Source organism: Stigmatopora argus, chromosome 19 (assembly GCF_051989625.1).
Source record: "Stigmatopora argus isolate UIUO_Sarg chromosome 19, RoL_Sarg_1.0, whole genome shotgun sequence".
NCBI classification, from domain to species: Eukaryota; Metazoa; Chordata; class Actinopteri; order Syngnathiformes; family Syngnathidae; genus Stigmatopora; species Stigmatopora argus.
The window spans coordinates 2,649,252-2,673,694 of record NC_135405.1 but is presented as its reverse complement, the minus strand read 5'-3'; the positions used below and the strand labels follow the sequence as shown (position 1 = coordinate 2,673,694).

At 39.9% G+C, this 24,443-nt stretch overlaps 2 protein-coding genes across 7 annotated transcripts in view; one reads left to right on the top strand and one right to left on the bottom strand.

Annotated features, from left to right (window-relative positions):
• cgrrf1 (cell growth regulator with ring finger domain 1) overlaps nt 1-24,443 on the bottom strand; it is a 41,620-nt gene that overhangs the window by 3,087 nt on the left and 14,090 nt on the right. For 2 of the 5 annotated variants that reach the window (XM_077587910.1, XM_077587914.1), the window contains exons 1-2: nt 8,542-8,891; nt 4,090-4,226 (exon numbers count right to left, since the gene is read on the bottom strand). In XM_077587910.1, the coding sequence (XP_077444036.1) occupies nt 4,090-4,226; nt 8,542-8,645 (241 nt within the window). In that variant the 5' untranslated portion in view covers nt 8,646-8,891. Of the gene's footprint in view, nt 1-4,089; nt 4,227-4,605; nt 4,730-8,541; nt 8,892-9,698; nt 10,014-24,443 lie in introns of those variants that run through there. The other 3 variants (XM_077587912.1, XM_077587913.1, XM_077587911.1) reach the window with 3 other exon arrangements.
• The window catches only part of ddhd1b (DDHD domain containing 1b), a 53,886-nt gene continuing 38,606 nt past the window's right edge, over nt 9,164-24,443 (top strand). For both annotated transcript variants that reach the window (XM_077587907.1, XM_077587908.1), the window contains exons 1-2: nt 9,164-10,155; nt 21,069-21,245. In XM_077587907.1, coding sequence (XP_077444033.1) covers nt 9,459-10,155; nt 21,069-21,245 — 874 coding nt within the window. In that variant the 5' untranslated portion in view covers nt 9,164-9,458. The remainder of the gene's footprint in view (nt 10,156-21,068; nt 21,246-24,443) is intronic.

Sequence of the window (24,443 nt, the reverse complement as noted above, 5' to 3'; positions counted from 1 at the left end):
TCCTGCCGCCCTTAATTACTGTTGTCAGCCCTAATTCCCTTTCGTTGCAGTTATGCCAAACTGCATTTTTGCATAGTAGTATAACAAAACAAAAGCCTAAACAAATAAGCGTGTCTTGAGTTTCCTTTTAAAAGAAAAGAAAAAAAACGATGTCTAGTTAAAGCGTGTAAAAGACTGCATCAACATACCAAGATGTGAAAAATAAATGCTGTGCCTATATCAACCCTCAAAACTTCATCTCGAAAATCCAAAACTTATTACTTGCCACTCAATAGCGAGTAGGTAAAAGTACTAAACACATAGGTGTTTATATATTAATGCTTTATTTAGAACTTAGAAAGGACTGGTTTGGACTGTGTTTCTGTTTGGCAACAATGACTTACTCGTAGTAGAGATCAACTAATATGGGTTTTTTAAGGACTGATACTGATTATTGGTAGTTAGAGGAGGCACATATGCGATATTTGGAGCCAATATTCATTTGCAGTAAGTGGATAAATAATAATAATGCAAGCACTGAACTTCATTGAACTTTATTAAATCAAACAAATTCATATGTATATTGATATACGAAATAAAAGACCAGCTAAAATGATCTCATCTCATCTAATTTTCTGAACCGCTCAGGCCGCCCGCTAAAATATGTATTCTACCCAAATAGTTACAGTAATCCCTTGAATATCGCAGCTTCAACTATTGCGGCTTCACTACATCGCAGATTTTTTTCTGGGGGGAATTTTTTTTTAATTAAATTTTTTTTGTACGTTCATAAAAATGTGAAAACCCCCTAATGTGCCCCTCTGCCCCTGTCCTCCGCTTGCTACTAGAATTCATCACTGAAGTAAATAAATAAATAAATTTTAAGTTAAAAAAATATATATATCTATATTTTAAGTAAAAAAATAAATAAATTTTCAATTTCATAAAAATGTGAAAATCCACGCTGAAACTCGCAAGCGGAAGCCACTCCCCTGTCCTCCGCTTGCTACTAGAATTCAGCACTGAAGTAAAAAAAAAACAAAAATTTAAGTAAAAAAAATAAAATTAAAAAAAAATATATATATATATTTTAAAAGCTCATAAAAATGTGAAAATCCACGCTGAAATTCGCAAGCGGAAGCCACTCCTCTGTCCTCCGCTTGCTACTAGGATTCAGCACTGAAGTTAAAAAAAACAACATTTTTTTTATTTTAATTGGGGTGACTCGACTTCACGGTTTTTCGTTGTCGTTTTCGCGCATGTCTGGTCTACATTAACCGCGATAATCGAGGGATTATTGTATCTAAAAATAAATTGCGGATACTTACAGTGCCGCAAAAAAGTATTTGCCTCTTCCTGATTTCTGTCTTTTGCATATTTATCAGACACACCGGTTTCAAACCATCAAATTTATTTTCGTATGACACAGAGACAACCCAAGGAAAGAGAAAATGCAGTTTCTAAATGATGATTTTATTTAACAAGGCAGAAAAAAAATTCAAACTTGTCTGGTCCTCTGCGAAAAAGTAATTGTCCCTCTTTGTTAAATCACAAAATAACTGTGACTAATCACAATTGTAGGAAAGCTGAGTTCAATTTCAACATCCTACATCCAGGGCGAGGCAGCCTGCGATTCTTCCTGCGACTCATTCTTCTTCTGAGACGGCCTGCGACATCGCCGTCGCCCCTCCAGGGCGAACTGCCCGGCCACTTCCTCACGGATACATACAGTGGGGCAAATAAGTATTTAGTCAACCACCAATTGTGCAAGTTCTCCTACTTGAAAAGATTAGAGAGGCCTGTAATTGTCAACATAGGTAACCGTAAACCATGACAGACAATGTGCAAGAAAAGAAAACAGAAAATCACATTGTTTGATTTTTAAAGAATTTATTTCCAAATTACAGTGGAAAATAAGTATTTGGTCACCTACAAACAAGCAAGATTTCTGGCTGTCAAAGAGGTCTCCACTCGTTGCCTGTATTAATAGCATCTGTTTTAGCTCATTAACGGTATAAAAGACACCTGTCCACAACCTCAGTCTCTCACACGCCAAACTCCACTGTGGCCAAGACCAAAGAGCTGTCAAAGGACACCAGAGACAAATTTCTAGACCTGCACCAGGCTGGGAAGACTGAATCTGCAATGGGTAAAATGCTTGGTGTAAAGAAATCAACTGTAGGAGCAATTATTAGAAAATGGAAGACATACAAGACCACTGATAATCTCCCTCAATCTGGGGCTCCATGCAAGATCTCACCCTGTGGCGTCAAAATGATAGCAAGAACGGTGAGCAAAAATCCCAGAACCACACGGGGGGACCTAGTGAATGACCTACAGAGAGCTGGGACCACAGTAACAAAGGCTACTATCAGTAATACAATGCGCCGCCAGGGACTCAAATTCTGCACTGCCAGACGTGTCCCCCTGCTGAAGCCAGTACACATCCAGGCCCGTCTGCGGGTCGCTAGAGAGGATTTGGATGATCCAGAAGAGGACTGGGAGAATGTGTTATGGTCAGATGAAACCAAAATATAACTGTTTTTTAGAAACACAGGTTCTCGTGTTTGGAGGAGAAAGAATACTGAATTGCATCCGAAGAACACCATACCCACTGTGAAGCATCTTTGGGGCTGTTTTTCTGCAAAGGGACCAGGACGACTGATCTGTGTAAAGGAAAGAATGTTTGGGGCCATGTATTGAGAGATTTTGAGTGAAAATCTCCTTCCATCAGCAAGGACATTGGAGATGAGACGTGGCTGGGCCTTTCAGCATGACAATGATTCCAAACACACAGCCAGGGCAACAAAGGAGTGGTTTCGTAAGAAGCATTTCAAGGTCCTGGAGTGGCCTAGCCACTCTCCAGATCACAACCCCATAGAAAATCTGTGGAGGGAGTTGAAAGTCCGTGTTGCCCAACGACAGCCCCAAAACATCACTGCTCTGGGAGGTGATCTGCATGAAGGAATGGGCCAAAATACCAGCAACAGTGAGTGAAGAGCTTGTAAAGAGTTACAGAAAATGTTTGGACTCCGTAATTGCCAACCAAGGGTACATAACAAAGTATTGAGATAAACTTTTGGTATTGACCAAATACTTATTTTCCACCGTGATTTGCAAATAAATTCTTTAAAAATGTGATTTTCTGTTTTTTCCACATTCTGTCTCTCAAGGTTGAGGTTTACCCATGTTGACAATTACAGGCCTCTCTAATCTTTTCAAGTAGGATAACTTGCACAATTGGTGGTTGACTAAATACTTATTTGCCCCACTGTATATATCTATCGCTATCTCTATAACTATATCTATATCTCTCTATATATATACACACATACATACATAAACGGTCGTACCTCTACTTACGAAATTAAACTCAACGAGCTGTTGTCACATTTCTGCCTCTGTTTCCATTATTTACCTCTTGGACCATTTGGACGAATACGCGAGTGAACCATCAACGGACTTTCACTCTACATTGTATCCTTTTCGAGTTTTTGTCCAATCCATTAATCCTTAGATAACCCTGTCTACATAAAGAATTTTGCATTATTCAGAGGTTGATATTTCATAATTTGGGAGTGCTAATGTTCACCATGAAGGACCTTGCTAAATCTTGGGCGTCTAGTGCAAAACAGAGCTAATTTCCAAATTTCCTTGAATTTGTTTTAGAAATGGGAGCCACATTCCCTAAGTCAGGGGTGGCCAAGTCCGGTTCCATATCTCCCTCCACCAACACACCTGAATCAAATAATCTGGATCGGTATCAAGCTTCTGGACAGCTTGCTGATGAGTTGAACATTTGATTCAGGTGTGGTACAAGAGGGAGATATGGCTACAAATAGATATGGATACAAAACTACAAATGTCATTTTTATTATATTAGATGGATTCAACTGCGGGTGAGGGCTGCCGCACTCCTAATTCGATATCTGACTTTTGGCATGCCTCTAAGTCATCATTGTTAACATATGACTGGTCAGCTATTGTTATAGCAGGATTTAGAAAAAAGTTAATTGCATCAAATATTGGATAACGAAGATCATACGAAAACCAAACAACTTTCTATTTTTATGCTGCTTCCTGAGAATAACAAAATACTGCACTTGTTACCTGCAACGGATGCAATTCCTGAATCGATCTCCAGAGCAAAAGGATTTGTCACCAGGACCATTTGCTTTTCGGGAGTTGATAGGCTGGACTCTGTGTCATCAGAGCTACGCAAGATCACTGGGAAATCAAAGCCAACCCTGAAAGACATTCCTGCAAAATTATTATATGAAGGTACGCATAATTCTGGTTAAACATGAATTTTATCTAAAAAACAGTTGTGCTGCGAAATATTGAAAAATATTTTTCTTAGCCCTAAAACAATACAGTAATCCTTTGAATCTCGCGGATAATGCAGACCAGACATGCCGTGATAATCGAAAAACATGAAGTAGGATCACCCATATTATTACTCCATAATATACTACATGTTTTCACGCCTATATAAATGTACAAGTACAATTATCAAGAAGTGTATTTATTAAATATTACAGCATATGAAAATACTAATGTATTAATTAATATGTAAATATAATCTATATAAAGAAAAAATGTTAATACTTAAAGTACTGTACTCACAGTGAAAACAGTTCCTCTCCGCTCGATTTAAAAAAAAAGAAAACAGGTTATTGGGAGCTTTAGTCCAAGTCCTCTTCGTCAGATTCGAGAGGCATTGGATCATCGACGGAATCTTCGAGTGGTGCTGTTGGGGCAGAAGGAGGAGCTTCTTTCTGCAAGGTTTTTGGTGCACAAGGAACATGGCGACCACATATTCTTTTCTTGTAAAAATATGCTATTTTACAAGGACATGACATTTGTCAAGAAGATTGCCAAATTCAATGGCTCAACCATGTTGTCATCAAACTCCTGGACCCGTTGTTCCAAACTGTATGCCATATTGATGACCTCCTGAAGTTCTCCCTGAAATAAATGTAAGTTTGTTCGGGGAAAATGTTCTACCCATTTGAAATATCCTACAGCATGAAAATTTGACAGCCGAAGTGGAACGGTATGCTTTCAGCTTCTTTTGCATAGATCAGGGATGTCCAAACTATTCCACAAAGGGCCGCAGAGGGTGCGAGTTTTCATTCCAACCCATCAAGAGTACACCTTTTCACCAATCTGGTGTCCTACAAGTGCAATTAGTGGATATCAGTCAAGTGATTCTTGTTTTCTGCAGAAATCTCATTGGTCAAAGTGTCTCTGCTGGATTGGTTGGAACAAAACCCTGCACTCACAGCGGCCCTCGAGGACCAGTTTGGCCACCCCTGGTTTAGATGCATAAAGGAAGAATGTACTAAAACATATATATTTTAAATGATTGTGAAATAACTCCACTATGTATGCCTCTTCATCAGGTTCGTGAGGCATTGGATCATCGATGGAATCTTCAGGACCTTCTACAGGAGGTTTTTGGCGCACGAGGAACATGGTGATGGGGAGTTGTGACTCCTCGTTTTTTTTTACAAATATGGTTTTGTACATGGACATGACACCGTCAAGACAGTTGCCAAATTGATGGCTTTGCCCATGTTGTCATCAATCCAAAACAAAGCTGGAATAGGCTCGGCGTTGTCTTCCTCCTCGTGGTGATGTGCGCGATATGAAATCCAATCTAAACAAACCTGGAATAGGCTGGGCGTCGTTTACCTCCATTTGGTGATGTGCGCGATACGAAATCAAATCCAATAGGAATAAATTTAAATCTTCGTTAAGATGGAGAATGCCCTATCGGTCTGGGCCTCGGACTGTAGGGAGAAGATACCTCTGGATACCAACATGAATAGAACCAAAGCCAAGACCTTTTATGATAGCTTAGCTCCTGACGACGACAAGGTAGATGAACCTCAGCCTCGTATTGGTGCCGCAAGTGAGCCTCGTGGTTTTATTGCAAGCAAGGGCTGGTTTGAAATGTTTAAGGAGAGGTATGGTCTACAAAGTTTTTTGCTGTAAGGGGAAGCCTCCTCAGGAGACCAAGAGGCAGCGAAACGGTACGTCGAGGAAGAGTTCCCTCACATAAATGGAGAATGGTTAACTTCCGGAGCAACTTTTTAACATCAATTAGACTGGCCATTTTTGGAAGAGTATGCCTTCCCGGACATTCTTATTCAAAGATGAACTGAAAGTGCCAGGGTTCATGGTTCACAAGGATCACTTGATGCTCATCGTGTGGGAATGCTGGTGGCTGGCTTCATGGTACAGCCAGCCTTAATGTACAAGTTTGACCGTACTCATGCTTTAAAAAACAAGAACAAAGCCTTGATGCCTGTCTACTGCATGAGCAACAGGGAAGCTGGGATCAAGAAAGCCATCACAAACAACTGGTTCTTAAACTGTTTCATCCCAAACGCAAAGATGGACCTCGCTTTAAGGGGACTGCCCTTAAAGGTCCTCTTGCTACTGGACTGTGCAGGAGGACTTGAATTGAATGCCTTTATTGTCATTATACAAGTATAACGGACTTGGACTTCGACTAAAACTCACATTAACCAGTTTATTTTTTTATTGTTATCAAGCGGAGGAACTACTTTCGCTGTGAGTACAGTATTTAAAGTATTTACCATTTTTTATATTAAGATTATATTTAGATATTAATACATTAGTCTTTTATATGCTTATAACTGTAATATTTAATAAATACACTTCTTGATAATTGTATTTGTATTTTTGTAAAGGCGCAAAAACATGTAGTATGCTAGTTATTATAGAGGTGTTCCTACTTCGCAGTTTTTCAATTATCGCCGCCATGTCTGGTCTCCATTATCCGCAAAATATTTTTCCCAGATCCTCAGTTCTTTACCATGAGAGTGACAATGCCAAAATTTGAAACAATCGCTCCCAATTTGGGCCTAATTAACAACATTAAAAAAATAACAATACATTTCCATTATTATCAAAATATATGTATGTCTATGTGTATATAGATATACCGTATTTACTTGCATATAAGCCGCATTTGTCGAACAAATAATGAATCGAGAGTACGGCTTATATGCGCATCAAAAGACGGCATTTACGAAACTGCAAGGTGACAAGGACGAAATGCCATATGCGGCCGATACGGTCTTTTTTTTCAAAATAGAGACTAGATAAACAGATAAAACGCTAAACAAAATTTATTTTGACGTCTTAATGAAATTCAAGAAAAAAAAAAAACTTGTACAAAACGTGAAAAAACTTGTGCCTGTCACTGCTCGCTCAGGGCGCCGCCGTCTTACCTAGTTAAACGCGCTCTGACTGGGCAGACGCGAGTAGCCTTGATGTGTTCGTAGCTTTTACCCTGTCAGCACATCCAATACAATAGTTGTTAACGCTGATCGAAGGTCTTGCGGTCGATCGTTAAAATATCAGCCTCTATTCCTGCATAATGTGTGTCCCACGCTGATATTTTAATGATCGACTGCAAGACTCGGGATTCCCGAGTGAGTTCTCACAAATAAAATATGAAATTTCTGGTTTGCGTCGGGCTTGGGCCTGCAAATCAAGTTAATTTCTCGGGTTTGGTCCGGGTCGGGTCTGATTTTTTCGGTCCGATCTTACCTCTAACGTACACGAATGAAAACGGAAGTCATTTGAGCAGTACAACCACAAAGTGTGTCTGTAGTGGTCTAGTTTTTACCAAGTCTCTGGGTGCAATAATAGCAAGCGAGACACATTACGGAGGTATCAAGGCTGATATTTTTATGATCGACCGCAAGACCTTTGATCAGCCTTAACAACTATTGGGATGTATTGACATGGTAAACTCTATGAACAGATGTATCAAGACTACTCACGTCTGGCCAGTCAGAGCACATTTAACTACGATAAGATGGCGGGACCCTGAGCTAGCAATGGCAGGCACAAGTGAGTTTTTTCACGTTTTATGCACGATACGGTTCATTTTTTTCATCTTGAATTTCATTCATGGACGTCAAAATAAATTTGGCTTCACATTTTATCTGTTTATCTTTTCTCTATTTTTAAATAAGTAGGCTGCATTGTCTTGCATTATGGAGTTTTGTCTTTGTCACCTTGCAGTTTCATGCATGTCAAGTCTAATTTGTGCACATATAAGCCGTACCCTTGATCTTGTTTTTTTTTTTTTTTTTTTTTTTTTTTACAGATTATAGTATGCTGAGGTTTTAGCAGGTGTCCAATAGTTCTGATTCAAAGTCTGTGAGCAACGCCAGCCAGCAATGATAACTGTCAGCTGATTCAGAGGCAATGGAAAGGCAATGTTGAATGTCACTTTTCAGTTATTACGTTCAGTACTTTGATTACACACTACTTTAAGTCGGTATACCTATTCAAAAGCTGTAATGAAAACATTTTCGAAGAATTCCTGATGTAATTGATCATAGAGGGGATAAATACATATGCATATTTTAACGAAAATGAAAATAAAGAAGATTAAAGATCCACCACGATTGCTGGTACACTCACTTTAACACCAAATTGTGGGGATCGAACAGCAATCTTTAGCAATATACACACAGACCGTTGGTCTGTTTACAGTGGGGAAATAGCACTTACCAGCCGAGGACTCTGGCGGCAGTAATAACAAAACACAAAGAAACCACGCAAATGTAGAAGAGTGGAGAATACTCATACATTATGACTAGAAAACCTCCTGCCATTTCTTATCATTCAAAACCTAATTTATGAAAAAGTACTCGAAAATAACGTCTCGCCGCCATCATGATATGCTCATGACAGGCTCATTCAGTGGCTCATAAGGTAGCTCACAAGGTACAAAAAACTATTTCCATAAAAAGCGGCATTAGATAATTTTGAAAGCTTTTATATATTAATTATATTTCTAACCCATTTTGTATACAGATACACAATATGCTTTAGACATACATTAACGACTGTAAAAATAAAAAAAATGATTATTTCCATCCAAATAAATTATAGTATGTACTATTCCGAATCAGATTTCAAAATAAAAAACTATGATGATTCAAAGCACTTTGTCAATCAAAAATAAAGCAAAAAAATATTTAATTGTTTTACTAATCTCTCTTTAATTGTAATTAAGATCTATTTAATTTAAAAAAACGAATAATAGTTCATTTTTATTTTTAAATGCCGATTTTATTTTGATGGAGTAACCGGATATTTTTAGTGTTGATTAATGACGACCACTGCTGAGATTGCCTACTGAACTAGCATCGTTAATCGGAACACAAGTATATAGTACGTTCGAAATAATAGGGGAACCACTAATAAGACTGGAGTATTTATTATATTTTTCATTGCCAATTTTGTTGAAAACAATGACTGCAGTCAATGACTAAAGTGACCTAATATTGTCATCGGTAGGACAGACAGTCGTACAGATGTTACAAACATCAGGAGAAAGAAATCTACAGGCTGGGAACGGTATTGTAGTGGCACGCTTTGTGGTGTTTTTACGTTGAACAGTTTGAAATAGAGTCACGAGAAGCATGAACGACAAAGCGACTGTCCGCCAGCAGAGTTCGGATAATATCTCTGTGAGCAGCACTGAATGGGTCATGGCAAACGATGTCTTTGTGTCCGGCTACGGCGAGAATCCGATGGGAGTGGAACGCCTTAGCAATGAAAGTGACCCAGTAGAACCCTGTTTGGACAGGCACCTTCCCCTTTTACCACAAGATGGTATAATACTGGCTTTATCGGAGGACGAATATTCGAGTCCATCTTACCTGGATATCGACCCAAACTACCCTGAAAGTGAGGTGAATGTGACAACCAAGAAACGCATACGTTCCAACAGCTCCAGGCACAGGGGTGAAATTGTCGCCGAGCTGGGCCCGGAGGAGGTCAGGTGGTTTTATAAAGAGGACAAACGGACGTGGAAACCATTCGTCGGACACGACTCTTTAAAAATTGAGACTGCCTATGGAAGGTTCTGTGAGCAGAACCCCGGCAAAGTCAAACGCCTCTGTGAACCCAACGGAACCGAAGGCAACGATGCAGTCACGTCCGGAGAGGATCTACCAGTGGAGAGCGTAGCAGTGGATGAGAGCGATGTTCGGCCGTCATTGTCCGACGAGTTGAGAGATCCGGACGACAACATTATCATAGAGGCAGTGTGTGTGAGAGGAGGGTTATATGAAGTGGACATCAAGGAAAAGGAATGCTATCCAGTTTACTGGAACCGTGAGCACGCTATTTTTTTTAATGCCATTATACGCCTGCATGATTTAAACTGATTTATCACCTTTTAACTAATGAGAAGTCTAATGCACCATTAGCCAATAGTCAAGTCAAACCTATTGATATAACTCATCAAAAATATTCCATAAGGGCTTTACAAACAAATACTAATTACCATGCAGTAAACATTAGTGTTTTTATTAAGACTTTATGAGACTTTATACGACTTTATTTTATACATTAAGACTAAATTAACTCTAAATCAATCTAGAAATAAAAGTATAATTAAAAATAAATCACAGATGATGACAAGACAAGATCTGCTCCTAAAATTAACTGTTTTTAGATTGCTCATACAGTTACATTGGCATATATTACACTACTATATATCGCTGAATGTAAGGACACAGATCACCGACTCCCCCCCTACTAATCTAGTAAAAGTGTTTCCCAACCTTTGTTGAGCTGTGGCACACTTTTTGCATTGAAAAAGTCTCAAGGGATGCCACCATCGGAAAATCTTTTAATTTAAAACTATGTTGCCTATATTAACAATAGTCATTCTCATCAAAGTTTTATTAGCAGGAATCACAAAAACCTTCAAAATTATTCCAAAAACAAAATTTTCACACTGACCTGAGATGCCACGATCTGAAAATCTTTTAATTTAAAACTGTTTCCTATATTGGATTGAATAACTTTATTCATCCCGTATTCGGGAATTTCGTTGTCACAGTAGCAAGAGGGTGAGGATGCAGGAATAGGAAAGGCATTTTAGACATAAATAGATAGGTAATAAGTAAGTTAATGAATAAATATATAAATAAATAAGTGTGTTGCTTAGCACATATATACATACATACACATAAATGTACATGCATGCATACGGTAGGTCTTAACACTCAGCCATTTTTTTGTTAAAGAGCCTGACAGCTGATGGGAGGAAGGATCTGCGGAAGCACTCCTTCCTGCAATGAGGGTGCCGCAGTCTATTGCTAAAGGAGCTTCGGAGGGACTTCACAGACTCATGCAGGGGGTGGGAGGTGCTGTCCATGATGGACATCATCCTGGTCAGCATTCTCCGCTCTCCCATTTCCTCCACAGAGTCCAGAGGACAGCCCAGAACAGAGCTGGCCCTCCTGACCAGCTTATTCAGCCTGTTCCTGTCCCTCTCCGTGCTCCCGCATCCCCAACAGAGCACTGCATAAAACACTGTAGATGCCACCACAGTGTCGTAGAAAGTCCTCAGCAGTGTCCTGCACACTCCAAAGGACCGTAGACTCCTCAGTAGGTAGAGGCGGCTCTGGCCCCTCTTGTACAGGGCATCTACGTTTGTGGACCAGTCTAGTTTGTTGTTGAGGTGAACACCCAGGTACTTAAAATTCTCCACGATTTCAATGTCTGTACCCTGGATGTTCACCTGAGTGGTCTGTTGAGGATTCCTCCGAAAATCGATGTTATCGAGAAAAAAAATCGAAAATCTATATTAACAATAGTCATTCTCATCAAAGTTTTATTAGCAGGCATCACAAAAACCTCAAACTATTCCAAAATCAAAATTTTCACACTGACCTAATGTCACCCAAAGTTGATGTCTGCGGACCCTGAACAACTTCCGGTTCAAGTGATGCAAAAATAAGTAATGTCATATTTTTAATCGCATAGTTTTGACTTTTTTTCCAAATGTTAATTAAATCTTTTAAAATTACGGAAAAAAATGTGCTCAAACAGACTTTACATCGCCAAAAGTTGATGCCTAGAAACCAAACAACTTCCGGTTCATGTTAGAGGAAAAAAAATAAGTAACACAATGACTGTTTCACAATTTGAATCTTGTAATTGTAATAGTATAATCTATAATGTAATCATATTTAAATTTTGACCTTGCAAAGTTCAATTTTAATCTCATTATATTCATATTAATTTTTTTCTGAATATTATCACATGTAAACTTTTGACCACAACTGCATATACAAAATCTACCCGTGTTGAAACGCGTAGGAACAAGAAAAAGCTACCGGCATGCGACATAGAGAACAAACATGAACACACATTTAATAAACACAGCATTAAGAATAGAAAACCACAACCTTAATCAACAAGAAACATTACCATTGTATGATTTCATTGAAATGTAATTTTACACCCATTTTATAAGTCACAACTGGTTCTTACCTGCTTCTGCAGTGCTGGTTGACGAACATTTTGAAAAAAAAAATACAAAGATGATTGCCTTTGACGGCTTTAAATATTGTTTCTTCAATTCACAAGACAAACGTCGTCAAAGTGGGCATAACTCATGAACACTTTTTCAGGATGTTTTTTCCACGAAGTCGGAAAGTTCGTTTTTCCCCCGTTTTTCTGATTTGTGCTGTTGCGATGGTGGCTGCTTCCTCCTCGGCTGCCTTCTCGTTGAATTCCTCGTGTATTGCGGAGTGTTGCATTTACTCATGCTCCGTTGAGAATTCGTTCAGAATGTTTTTCCACGAAGTCGGAAAGTTCGTTTCTCCCCCGTTTTTTTCCTGATTTGTGCTGTTGCAATGGTGGCTGCTTGCTCCTCGGCTGTCTTCTCGTTGAATTCCTTGTGTATTGCCGAGCGTTGCATTTACCCATGCGTCCGTTTTGGTGCACATCGACCAACTAACTCGTTCTTTTAACATTTACGTTTTGGTTTTTGTTCATAAGGGAAGTAAGTATTATTAAGGCTTAATCACCAGTCTTTTGTTTTGAAACAAATCCTATCATTTCCGGGGTTGTTCTAAAGGAAGTAGAATTACTACACAGCACTGGTAAGTCTTATCAATATGCCTTCTCGGCTTAAGTGCAAAATGGATGGCAATTTGGATGAAACTTCTAATAAGAAACCCAGACACTCGCAGAAGTTTATTGGTTCATATTCGACGAAATATCCCATGTTCAAGCCGTCTCCAAAAGGACCGACATTGGCACATTGCACAACATGCAAGTGCGACTTCAGCCTGACACATGTTGGAATTACTGACTGTAAAACGCATGTAGAAGGACCCAAACACAAAGATAAACTTATTTTCATTATGCTGTACTTTTTCAATAGTTTGCAAGAACACAATATTTCAATTAATGTAAAAACATGATCATAACAGTTTGATTTAAATTGTTCTACACTTATTTTTTGAACATTTCATATCAATTTAGCGTGAATCGCATTCACTCCGGAAATACTCCGGAAATGGGACAAGGTTACTCCTGAAATGGGGTCGACGGAGGTTGGCAGCCCTGCATTTATCTTTAAGTATAAAGTGAAGCTACTGGAAACTATCCCAGCTAATGATAGGTAGGAAGTTGGGTATACCCTTAGCTAGTTGCCTGGCAGTCGCAATGCATCTATAGACGAACAACCTTTTGAAAATATTGAGAATGTTGAATATTCAGGGTATCGAGCATATTTTTGAGATGCGGCAGAAAACCCACACAGGGACAGGTCGAACCCGCGGGTGAAACTTTGATTTCAGAACTGTGAGGCCTACTAAATTTACTTTTGAGGCTGTTTACATGACAATGTCAACATGAGTGAAAACCATTTTTTCCAGAGAGCCCTATATGGCAACATTGTTTGGGTTCTAAATATTTCTAATTTTCCAGAATGGAAATCTTGGTAACACTCCACCTTGTGGTTACCGTTCAAAAATTTGATCTCGTAAAAGTGAGTTTTAGATGACATCATAAAACAGTCGATGGCGATAATAAAAAAAAAAATGTGGATGAGGGGGATAAAGATACTGATGTCAGTGCTCGTGGCAAGTGTCTTCACACAGCAACATTCTATTAGAGATCGATGTATTGCGATTGGCTGGCCACCGATTCAGGGTGACCCCCGCCTCTGGCCCGGAGTCAGCTGGGATAGGCTCCAGCATTCCTAATGAGTATGAAGCGGTTCAGAAAATTAGATGAGATCGACCAAAATGGTTTTTTTCAGGAACGATACTGATCATCTTTTGAATACAGACGCTCCCCTACTTACGAACATTCAACTTACGAACAACGGTACATACGAACATGTCTGCAAATTGCGTTTAAGTCCAAAAATGTTCGCAAGTCCAATTTTGTATTTCGCGTCTTTTTCGGAGTAGTACTTCTTTCCGCCGCTAATACCGACGCCTGGCGCTGTGAGAGCTCAGCTCACCCAGCATCTACCTTCTTCGTTGCAATGCGGAAGTGCGTGAATGTATCTCCAGTGTGCAAAGAACCTTTTTCATTTGTATCATTAAATATCTCATGCATCCAATATTGAATATGGTTGGTAAAAAGCTAAAGGCTTCTATTGAGGGAGTTGCAAGGAAGAGGCAAGCCATTTCATTTGAAACGAGTGGCAATAATAACGAAGCTTGATGCGCGTGAGAGTGGTGAGCGTTGCACATTCAGTACCATTTATAAACAGAAAGATCGAGCAGCAGGACCCAAATATTGAACGTTGCACAAAGTTTGCAAATCAATTGAATGATGCCATACAGTGCTACTGCATCATTTATGATGAAAAAAAGAAGAAAACTGTGCAATTGTCATTAGGTCGCTTCTTTTGGCCAGTTTCTAATACATAAATCTATCTCTCTCTCTACAGTACTGTACATATTCTCTCCATTTTATTAAATGTTTTTTTTTCAGTACAAACCAATGCGTGTTACTTATACAAGCCTTAAACATACAAATGCACTTATATAAACCTTCAATATACTTATATAGGCCTTAAACATAAATTATAATACAAAATATAGCACTAAATCAACTTACAAACAAATTCAACTTATGAACAATCGCTCGGAACCAATTGCGTTCGTAAGTTGAGGAGTGTCTGTAAGGATAAACACAATGACCTTCATTGGTGGGAAGAAATGAAATCCAAGGAAGAATGCATTCAAATTCAGTCAAAACCTATCCTAAAAACAAATGTATGATAAATGATAATGATTTGCACATAATTAGTACATTCCCCCTTGTTTGACTTTCAGTTTATATTTGTGCATATTCTTAATAAAAGTTCTTTTTGCCAAATTTTTATTGCCGTATTTTCTCGCATATAAGCCGCCCCGCGAATAAGCCGCACCCTTAAAATTGCCTTAAAATTGTTGAATGTTACAATTTCTTGCGTATAAGCCGCCCCCTTAATTTTCAACTCCATATTCATGGTTTTAATAGGGAGTACAAATGTGGTCCTCTGAAGGGAAAATCTTAAGAAAAATCATCGCACGTGGTATTTCTAAGATACTGTATGAATCAAAAGCACATTAATAGGGTCAATATCATAGGGAAGTTAATATGCATGTCTTTGTAAATGCAAAAATAATTTAAAAAACATTCAATCTGATGTTGAAATATCTCAATTTTATTCAATGGTTCATATTACTGGAATAGTTGCCACTTTCAAGAAATAAAAAGAAATAAAAAATCATCGCAGAATTTTGTTTTATTTCACAATCACAAATGTACAATCATTTCCTTTAAGTGTTCCAAAAGGGTGTTGCCTACACATAGACAAATTTAATAAGGAAGTAACATAAGCACAACCAGCAAGTGTGTCCGTAGCGGTCTAGTGTTCACCATGTCTCTGTCTGCAATAATAGCATGGGATACACATTACGCAGGTATCGAGGCTGATATTTTAACAATTGACAGCAAGACCTTCGATCGGCCTTAACATCTATTGGGATGTTCTGACATGGTAAATGCTGCAAGCACATCTATCAAGACAAGTGAGTTTTTTCACGTTTTATGCAAGATACATTTTCTTTTTTTCTTGAATTTCATTCATAGACATCAAAATAAATTTTGTTTAGCGTTTTATCTGTTTATCTTTTCTCTATTTTGAAATAAATGAGCGTATCGGCTGGATTGTCTTGCGTTATGGCGTTACGTCTTCGTCACCTTGCAGTTTTCGTTTCAAGTCTTTTTTATGCGCATATATAAGTTGTACCCTGGATTCAGTCATCATTGGTTTGAGGGACAAATGCGGCTTACATGCGAGAAAATACGGCAAATCTTTCCTGTGAAAAGAAACATAGTTACACTTGGAAGAATCTATAGGTCTGCCCTTTAACCGAATTCCCTTTACTCGTAGGTCAGGTCTGAAAGAGGGTAGGACAATATCAACATCAATTCCGTCCAATTCATTTTTATAGTGTTGGACATCAATGTTCTCCCCAGCATGCTGTATTTAGAGAGTACGTACAGTAATACCTTGACATACGAGTGTCCCAACATACGAGAAATTTGAGATACGAGGAAAATTTCGAGCAAAATTTTGCCTTAAGGTACGAGCATGCCAGATGGTTCCCGATGCGGCCGTCCGGGTGGCCGAATATGCAAGAGGCTGCTTATAACAACAGCATCGCTATGTCTTTCCCGACGCATCTCCCTCGCGTAATGATATATACGAGCACCGGGCCATACAGGTTGCATTTTTTACTAGATATAGCATGACCGTGTCGATAATCTGTGAAAAAGCCAGCAGAATCTACATGGACTTGAAAACAAAGAGAAAAGGCACCAGCGAAACCCTTGAAAGCGAGTCGTGGCAGGTTCAACAACTTTAAAAAAACACTTCTGAGGCAAGGAGAAGCCAGGCAGTTCAGATTCGAAAGCCACGGTGGAATGCATGAACATTTTGCGTCGGTTTAGTGTGTATTGTAATCTCTATCTCTCCCTCTCTCCCTCTCCATGTTTCCCTCACTCCCTTCATCTGTCTTCAACTTGCGAGTTTCAGCGTGGACTTTGACTTTTTTTTGAACTTTTATTTTTATACTTAAGAAAAATGTTGAAGCCGCGAAGAGGCGAGGGATCACACTAAATGTTTTTGGGACATTGTAATGATATACATTGTATACATTCAGTCAACATATTTATTTGGAGTTATCCAAAGAAAAATGTTATCCAACCAGCTGAGATATGGTTAGCCAACTTATACTCACTCATCTGATACGCCTCCTCTATGAAGCGCTATGCCGTCGTGAAAAAAATAGAACAATCCCCAAGAATCTGAGTCACCAATTGGATTTCTTCAGTTGCAGAAGGAAAACATACTGGTAAGAATAATGATACCAATACACATAGCCCTATTGAATTTTGCATGAATCATCTAATTTGCTGCCTCATTATCCTATTGAAGCATTTTTTATTTTACAATGGTGGCCCACCACATTACCTTTACAGTCAATTTCAGACCTGCTATTCAAATAAACACAATTAACAAAGGCAACAATGGTAGAAAGTATGGGTTTGTCTTTAAAAAAAATATATTTTCAAAGTGTAGTTAGCAGCTTGGTAGGGACCTTCTCACTTTGGATTGAGTCAGTGCTTCTTTATGCTGTGGATGAGTACCCATAGTCTGGTTCCTGTTGAGGAAGTCTCCTTCTGAAAGCTAAAATTCATTCAGGATTGGGAAAGGGGAACTGAATGCGAACACCAACTGTCAGCTGAGCTTTGGGCGGGAGCAGACATGGGCGCAGGAACACAGATTTCATGAGCAGTTGATTCATCAGAAGAGCATGTTTGGTTGAGCTGGATACATCCTAGACCAGTCAAAGGAGGCCAGCTAACAGGAACATGATGATTCGCACACAAACTGACACTAAATGTCAGGATACTGGTCCTTAATCGTACACATGGTGGTGATTAGGAGTAATTAGCTTCCTGTAGGTGGAACTGGGGTGGTGTGGAATCTCCCCAATAGAGGAGTAGGAAGCAAAATCATTCATTCTTCTTCCATACCGCCCATCCTCGAAAGCGTTGCGTAGGTTGCTGGAGCCTAACCCAGCTGTCTTCGGGCGAAAGGTAGACTACACCCTAGACTGGTCGGCAGTCAGTCATAAGGAACACAGAGAGACAAACGACTATCCGCAGTTCCAATCATACCGCCACCAGCGGGAGTTGAGCCCGCGCCTGTCGGCGCTGAAGTCAGGCGAGTGAACCCCTACACCACGTGGTGGCTGAGGCAAAATCATGACAAATTCAATCCGTATCCGTCCATAATGCCAGGATACTGGTCCTTAAATGCACCTAGCAGAGCAGCTGGTAACCATGTCCACATTGTGGTGATTAGGAGTATAATTAGCTTCATGTAGGTGGAATTGCGGCAAGGTGTGGTGGAATCCTTTTCTCTGTTTTCCTCATGTAGTCCGTCAAATTAGCTTCATCAGATCATTCCCATTGTGTAGCAAATAATGGTGATGTATATGTTCTACCAAATAAAATTTCATTAGGTGTAAGCTCTGCTGTTCTTATGATATTTATATGTATGTACAGTCATACCTCTACTTACGAAATTAATTGGTTCCAGAACTTTTTTTCGTAACTTGAAAATTTTGTAAGTAGAGCAGTAGTTTATATGTATATTCTCTAACTCGTTCCACGGTTCTCGCAAACTACCAACAAAACCCTTTTAAATTGGTCAACATGTCCCAGTTTTATAAAAAAGATGTGAGAAACACACAAAAATGAGAAAAAAGATCATAAAATTATTTATTAATATCACAAAATGAATAACAATTATGTATACGAAAGCTACCTGTGTTGAAACGCATGGGAACAAGAGAAAGCTACCAGGATGCACACAAGCATATAAACATGAACACACCTTTAATAAACACAACATTAAGAATTCAAACAACAACATTAATCAACAACAAACATTAATGTTTTATGATTTCTTTGAAATGTAATTTTACACCCATTTTATAAGTCACAACTGGTTCTTACCTGCTTCTGCAGTGCTGTTTGACGAACATTTTGAAAAAAAAAACTATACAAAGACGATTGCCTTTGACGACTTTTAATAATGTTTCTAAAATGCACAAGACAAACGTGTCAAACTGGGCACATCTCAGGCGTCAAACATAAAGATATAAAATTATTATTTTTTGGTCAAGAATCAACAAGTGGTACATACTGCTGAAGTCCAACGAAATTGATTGGACATTTTAAAATTTCTTAACAAATAAAAACCTGAAATACGGGGCGTGAAATATTATTTGACATCCTTGCATTAATATTTTGTAGCACCACCTTTTGCTGCAATTAAAGCTGTAAGTCGCTTGGCGTATATCTCTATCAGTTTTGCACATCGAGAGACTGAAAATGTTGCCCATTCTTCCTTGCAAAACTGCTCGTGTTCAGTGTAGTCGGATGGAGATCGTTTGCAAACAGCAGTAATCAGCTCTGCCCACAGATTCTCATTTTGATTCAGGTTTGGACTTTGAATTGGCCTTTCTAACACCTGGATACGTTTATTTGTGAACTATTCAATTGTAGATATGGCTTTATGTTTTGGATCATTGTCCTGTTGGAAGATACATTTCCATCTGAGTCTCAGGTCTTTTGTAGACTCCAACAGGTTTTCTTCCAGAATGGTCCTCCATTCATCTTCCCATCAATTTTAACCATTTTCTGCATCCCTGTTAAAGAAAGGCAGGACCAATCCATTAGGCTGCCACTTCCATGTTTGAAAGTGGGGATGGTGTGTTCAGGATGATGACCTGTGTTGCTTCTTGTATCATTTTGAATTGTAGCCAAAAAGTTCAGTTTTAGTTTCATATGACCAGAGCACCTTCTTCCACATGTTTGGTGTGTCTCCCAGGTTGCTTGTGCCAAACCTTAAATGGGGCTTTTTTATGAATATCTTTGAGAAATGGCTTTCTTCTTGCCATTCCTCTATAAAGGCCAGGTTGGTGCAGTGTACGACTGAATGTTGTCCTATGGACAGACTCTCCCACCTGATCGTGGGGCTCTCTGAGTTTGGAGGGGGGTTAGTTGAGACATGTTGGTAATGAGTTACCAACCAAGGGCGCCAAATTTAAGCATAGTTGCAGAAAGCCTCTTCATGTGTCCAAGATGAAAGGATTGACCTAACGAGCAGCTGTATCGTATGTTATGTTAGGCTAGAGCATGAGACAGAAGCGAGAGCGAAAAAGAGAGAGGGGAGAGGCGCAGCTGCATCTGAGCCAAAATAACCCAGTTTTAAATTGATTTCTTCATATCGGCCGTATTAAAAAAAGGCTGATACTAATATAAGTCAAATATTCAGTCCAAATATTAGTAATATTAATAATTTTATATTAAGTGATTGATAGGTTCACCAATAGGCATTCCCAAATGCACACACAGCTAAAGATAAAAGACAATATTCTGGATTTTTTGTTGCAAGGAGAAGCAAAACAAAGAGGTCAAATCCCCGCTTCGTTCTGGCCTCACACGCTTCTTTTCTTGTTTATTAACTTCAAGGACCCTAGTTACAATGGACGTCTCAACTCTCAAGGGATGGGTGGGAAACCAAAGTGAGACGTCAATATATAGTCAAAACAAATGAAGGTTTGAAAGTCATGTGCAGCTCAAGGTGTTTTGAATCTTCTTTGTTTAGTCCACTCCAAGCAGTCCAAGGTCCAGGGCATTTTGATGTTTAGTCTACCTAAAGTTCTCGGGAGCAAAGCATTTACTTCGTTGCAACCAACCATATAATAATAATAATATGAAATTAAGTTTAATAGTAAAGCAAAGCATATTCTTCATTGCAAGAAAATTGGATTGGTTTGGACAACTTTATTCATCCCGTATTTGGGAAATTACGTTGTCACAGTAGCAAGAGGGTGAAGATGCAGGAATAGGAAAGGCATTTTAGACATAAATAGATAGGTAATAAGTAGGTCAAGAAATAAATACATGAATAAATATATAAATAAATAAGCGTGTTGCTTAGCACATATATACATACATACACATAAATGTACATGCATGCATACGGTAGGTCTTAACTAAAATATATGATCATGTGATACTAATAATCCTAACAGTGATCATGATATTTTTTCATTATAATGTACACCTGTAGTGATGATGCCAAGATGACGATGAATACAAAAAGTCTTAAAATTATTTATTTTATTTTTACCCAGAGCAAGAGCGTATTCCTGTGATGAGAGGCTTGTGGTTCATTGATGGAACCTGGCTTCCTTTGGAGGAAGATGAGAGTGACTTGATCGAGCAAGAGCATCTCACACGATTCCGAGGTCACCAAATGAGGGACACCTATGAAATGGAAGCGGTGATTACCACAATAGACAGCAAAGATGGTAAGAAGGTAAAATTTATTTCTTCAAGTGTAGTAACCCAATGCTCAGGAACTGCCAATTAAAAAATAGTCTTTTAACAAATTGTTAAATTGGTCGTGGGCGGAGGACGGCAAAGCAGGCACACACAAGCTTTAAGAGGCGTCTTCAATTTATTGTGGATGAAGGTACAAGGGGAGCAGCGTGGGCAACTCGGTTTACGAAGCGTGGGTGTCGATAGCCGAGAGGTCTGTAGAGGGACCCAAGCGAAGGTACAAGATGCGTGGTCAAGGTCATGGTAGTGATCGTGATTGTGGTCGTGGTTGCGATCGTGGTCCTGTTCATGGTCCTGGGGCAAAACAATAGGTCAGAAATCAGGCAAAAAGAACAAGGGGGTAGTGCGAGAAGCTATTTAACACTGAACTGATTGAGACGATCCAGCGAGGTGGTTAAGCTCTGGGTGGCTTAAATAGGTCCGTGATTGTTGATGAGCCAAACCTGGCACTGCTCGACCCATCTGTTGCTGGACCTGCGATTGGCCAAAAGGCACAGCTATCCCCCCCTCTCTCGCGGGCCACCTGGCACGCGACTGAGGGCCTCCGGATGGGCCCGGCGGAAATCCCTAATGAGGGACCAGCAGAGGATCTGGCGAGCTTGGATCCAACTGCGCTCCTCCAGGCCGTACCCCTCCCAGTCGACGAGGTGCTGAAGGCCATGGCCCCGGCGGTGGACGTCCAGAAGGCGCTCCACCGTGATGGCCGGACCTCCATCGATCGTTAGCGGAGGCGGTGGGGGTGGGATAGAGGGGAGGCAACGGGCTTGTTCTCGACCGGTTTGATCTGTGAAACGTGGAAAGTGGGATAGGTGCTGAGGGCTGCCGGAAGCTTGAGGCGCACAGTGGGGTTACCACCAGTTCGATCTCATATGGACTGATGAAGCGGGGGCACAGCTTCCTAGATTCGATCCTAAGGTGGAGATCTCGGGAGGATAACCAGACCTTCTGGCCGACAACATAGGCTGGTACGGGGGGTGACGACAATTGGCCTGTCTACTGGTGCGCGTGGAGGATCGTTGTAGCGCAGCCTGGGCTTTGTCCCAGATACGGGCGTATTTGCATACAAGCAAGATGGTGGCGCGCACGGGTTCAGCGGCTCTTTGCTCTCCAGTTTGGTGTTTTGTTTTCTCAGTCTTATCGTTATTTACGAACATCCGCGAGGCAAACATTTTCTACAGTGGCCAGGATTTAATTACTCTCGGTAGGAGATGCGATATATCCATCACAACAGATTACCAACGAACCTACAATATCCCTGAGGAAATCTCGAGACCACCCGGATCTCCGTGGATAGTCAGCCCACTCAGAGTACGACGGAGGCGGCGAAGGGAAAGAAAGCATCCATTTGCATGTACATACAGTTGTGGTCAAAAGTTTACATACACTTGTAAAGAACATAATGTCATGGCTCTCTTGAGTTTCCAGTTATTTCTACAACTCTTGATTTTTCTCTGATAGAGTGATTGGAACAGATACTTCTTTGTCACAAAAACATCCATGAAGTTTGTTTCTTTTATGACTTTATTATGGGTTAACAGAAAAAGTGATCAAATCTGCTCGGTCAAAAATATACATACAGCAGCGCTAATATTTGATAACATGTCCCTTGGCCATTTTCACTTCAATTAGGCGCTTTTGGTAGCCATCCACAAGCTTATGGCAAGCTTCTGGTTGAATCTTTGACCACTCCTCTTGACAGAATTGGTGCAGTTCAGTTAAATTTGATAGCTTTCTGACATGGACTTGTTTCTTCAGTATTGTACACAAGTTCTCAATGGGGTTTAAGTCAGGACTTTGGGAAAGCCATTCGAAAACCTTAATTCCAGCCTGATTTAGCCATTCCATTACCACTTTCGATGTGTGTTTGGGGTCATTGTCCTGTTGGAACACCCAACTGCGCCCAAGACCCAATCTTCAGGCTGATGACTTTAGGTTATCTTGAAGAATTTGAAGGTAATCCTCCTTCATTATCCAATTTACTCTCTGTAAAGCATCAGTTCCATTGGCAGCTAAACAGCCCCACAGCATAATACTACCACCACCGTGCTTGACGGTAGGCATGGTGTACTTGGGGTTAAAGGCCTCACCTTTTCTCCTCCAAACATATTGCTGGGCATTGAGGTCCAAACAGGTCGATTTATGTTTCGTCTGACCACAGAACTTTCCTCCAGAAGGTCTTATCTTTGTCCATGTCATCAGCAGCAAACTTCAGTCGAGCCTTAAGGTGCCGCTTTTGGAGCAAGGGCTTCCTTATTGCATGGCAACCTCTCAGTCCATGGAGATGCAAAACACGCTTGACTGTGGACACCGACACCTGTGTTCCAGCAGCTTCTAATTCTTGGCAGATCTGATTTTTGGTGATTCTTGGTTGAATCTTCACCCTTCTGACCAATTTTCTCTCAGCAGCAGGTGATTCGTTGCGTTTTCTTCCTGATCATGGCAGTGACAAAACAGTGCCATGCACTTTATACTTACAAACAATTGTTTGCACTGTTGCTCTTGGGACCTGCAGCTGCTTTGAAATGGCTCCAAGTGACTTTTCTGACTTGTTCAAGTCAAGGATTCACTTTTTCAGATCCATGCTGAGCTCCTTTGACTTTCCCATTGTCGTGTTTGTGGGCATTTGCATCCAATGAGCCCTATTTAAATGGCCTCAGAGAAATCACCAGCTGTAGTCACTCATAATCACTCACAAGAAGTTAAGAGGCCATGCCATGAAGCTCATTTCACTGACACAACTTTCTAAGTCACCAAAATTGCTAATTTGTGTTGCTGTATGTATATTTTTGACCCAATAGATTTGATCACTTTTTCTGTTAAAACATAATAAAGTCATGAAAGAACCATTTTTTGTGACAAAGAAGTATCTGTTCCAATCACTCTATCAGAGAAAAATCAGAGTTGTAGAAATAACTGGAAACTCAAGAGAGCCATGACATTATGTTCTTCACAAGTGTATGTAAACTGTTGACCCCAACTGTACACAACGACTGGTGCTGCAACAGTAGGATCATTAACACTCACTGTTCCACTGATTTAGAGCTCTTGGCAGTTCGGTGCAGGCCCTTCTATCTACCTAGGGAGATAACGATCGTCATTGTGATGGCTGTTTACATCCCACCGGATGCTAACGGAATAAAAACTAAAGGAATAATCCTGGACTTTCG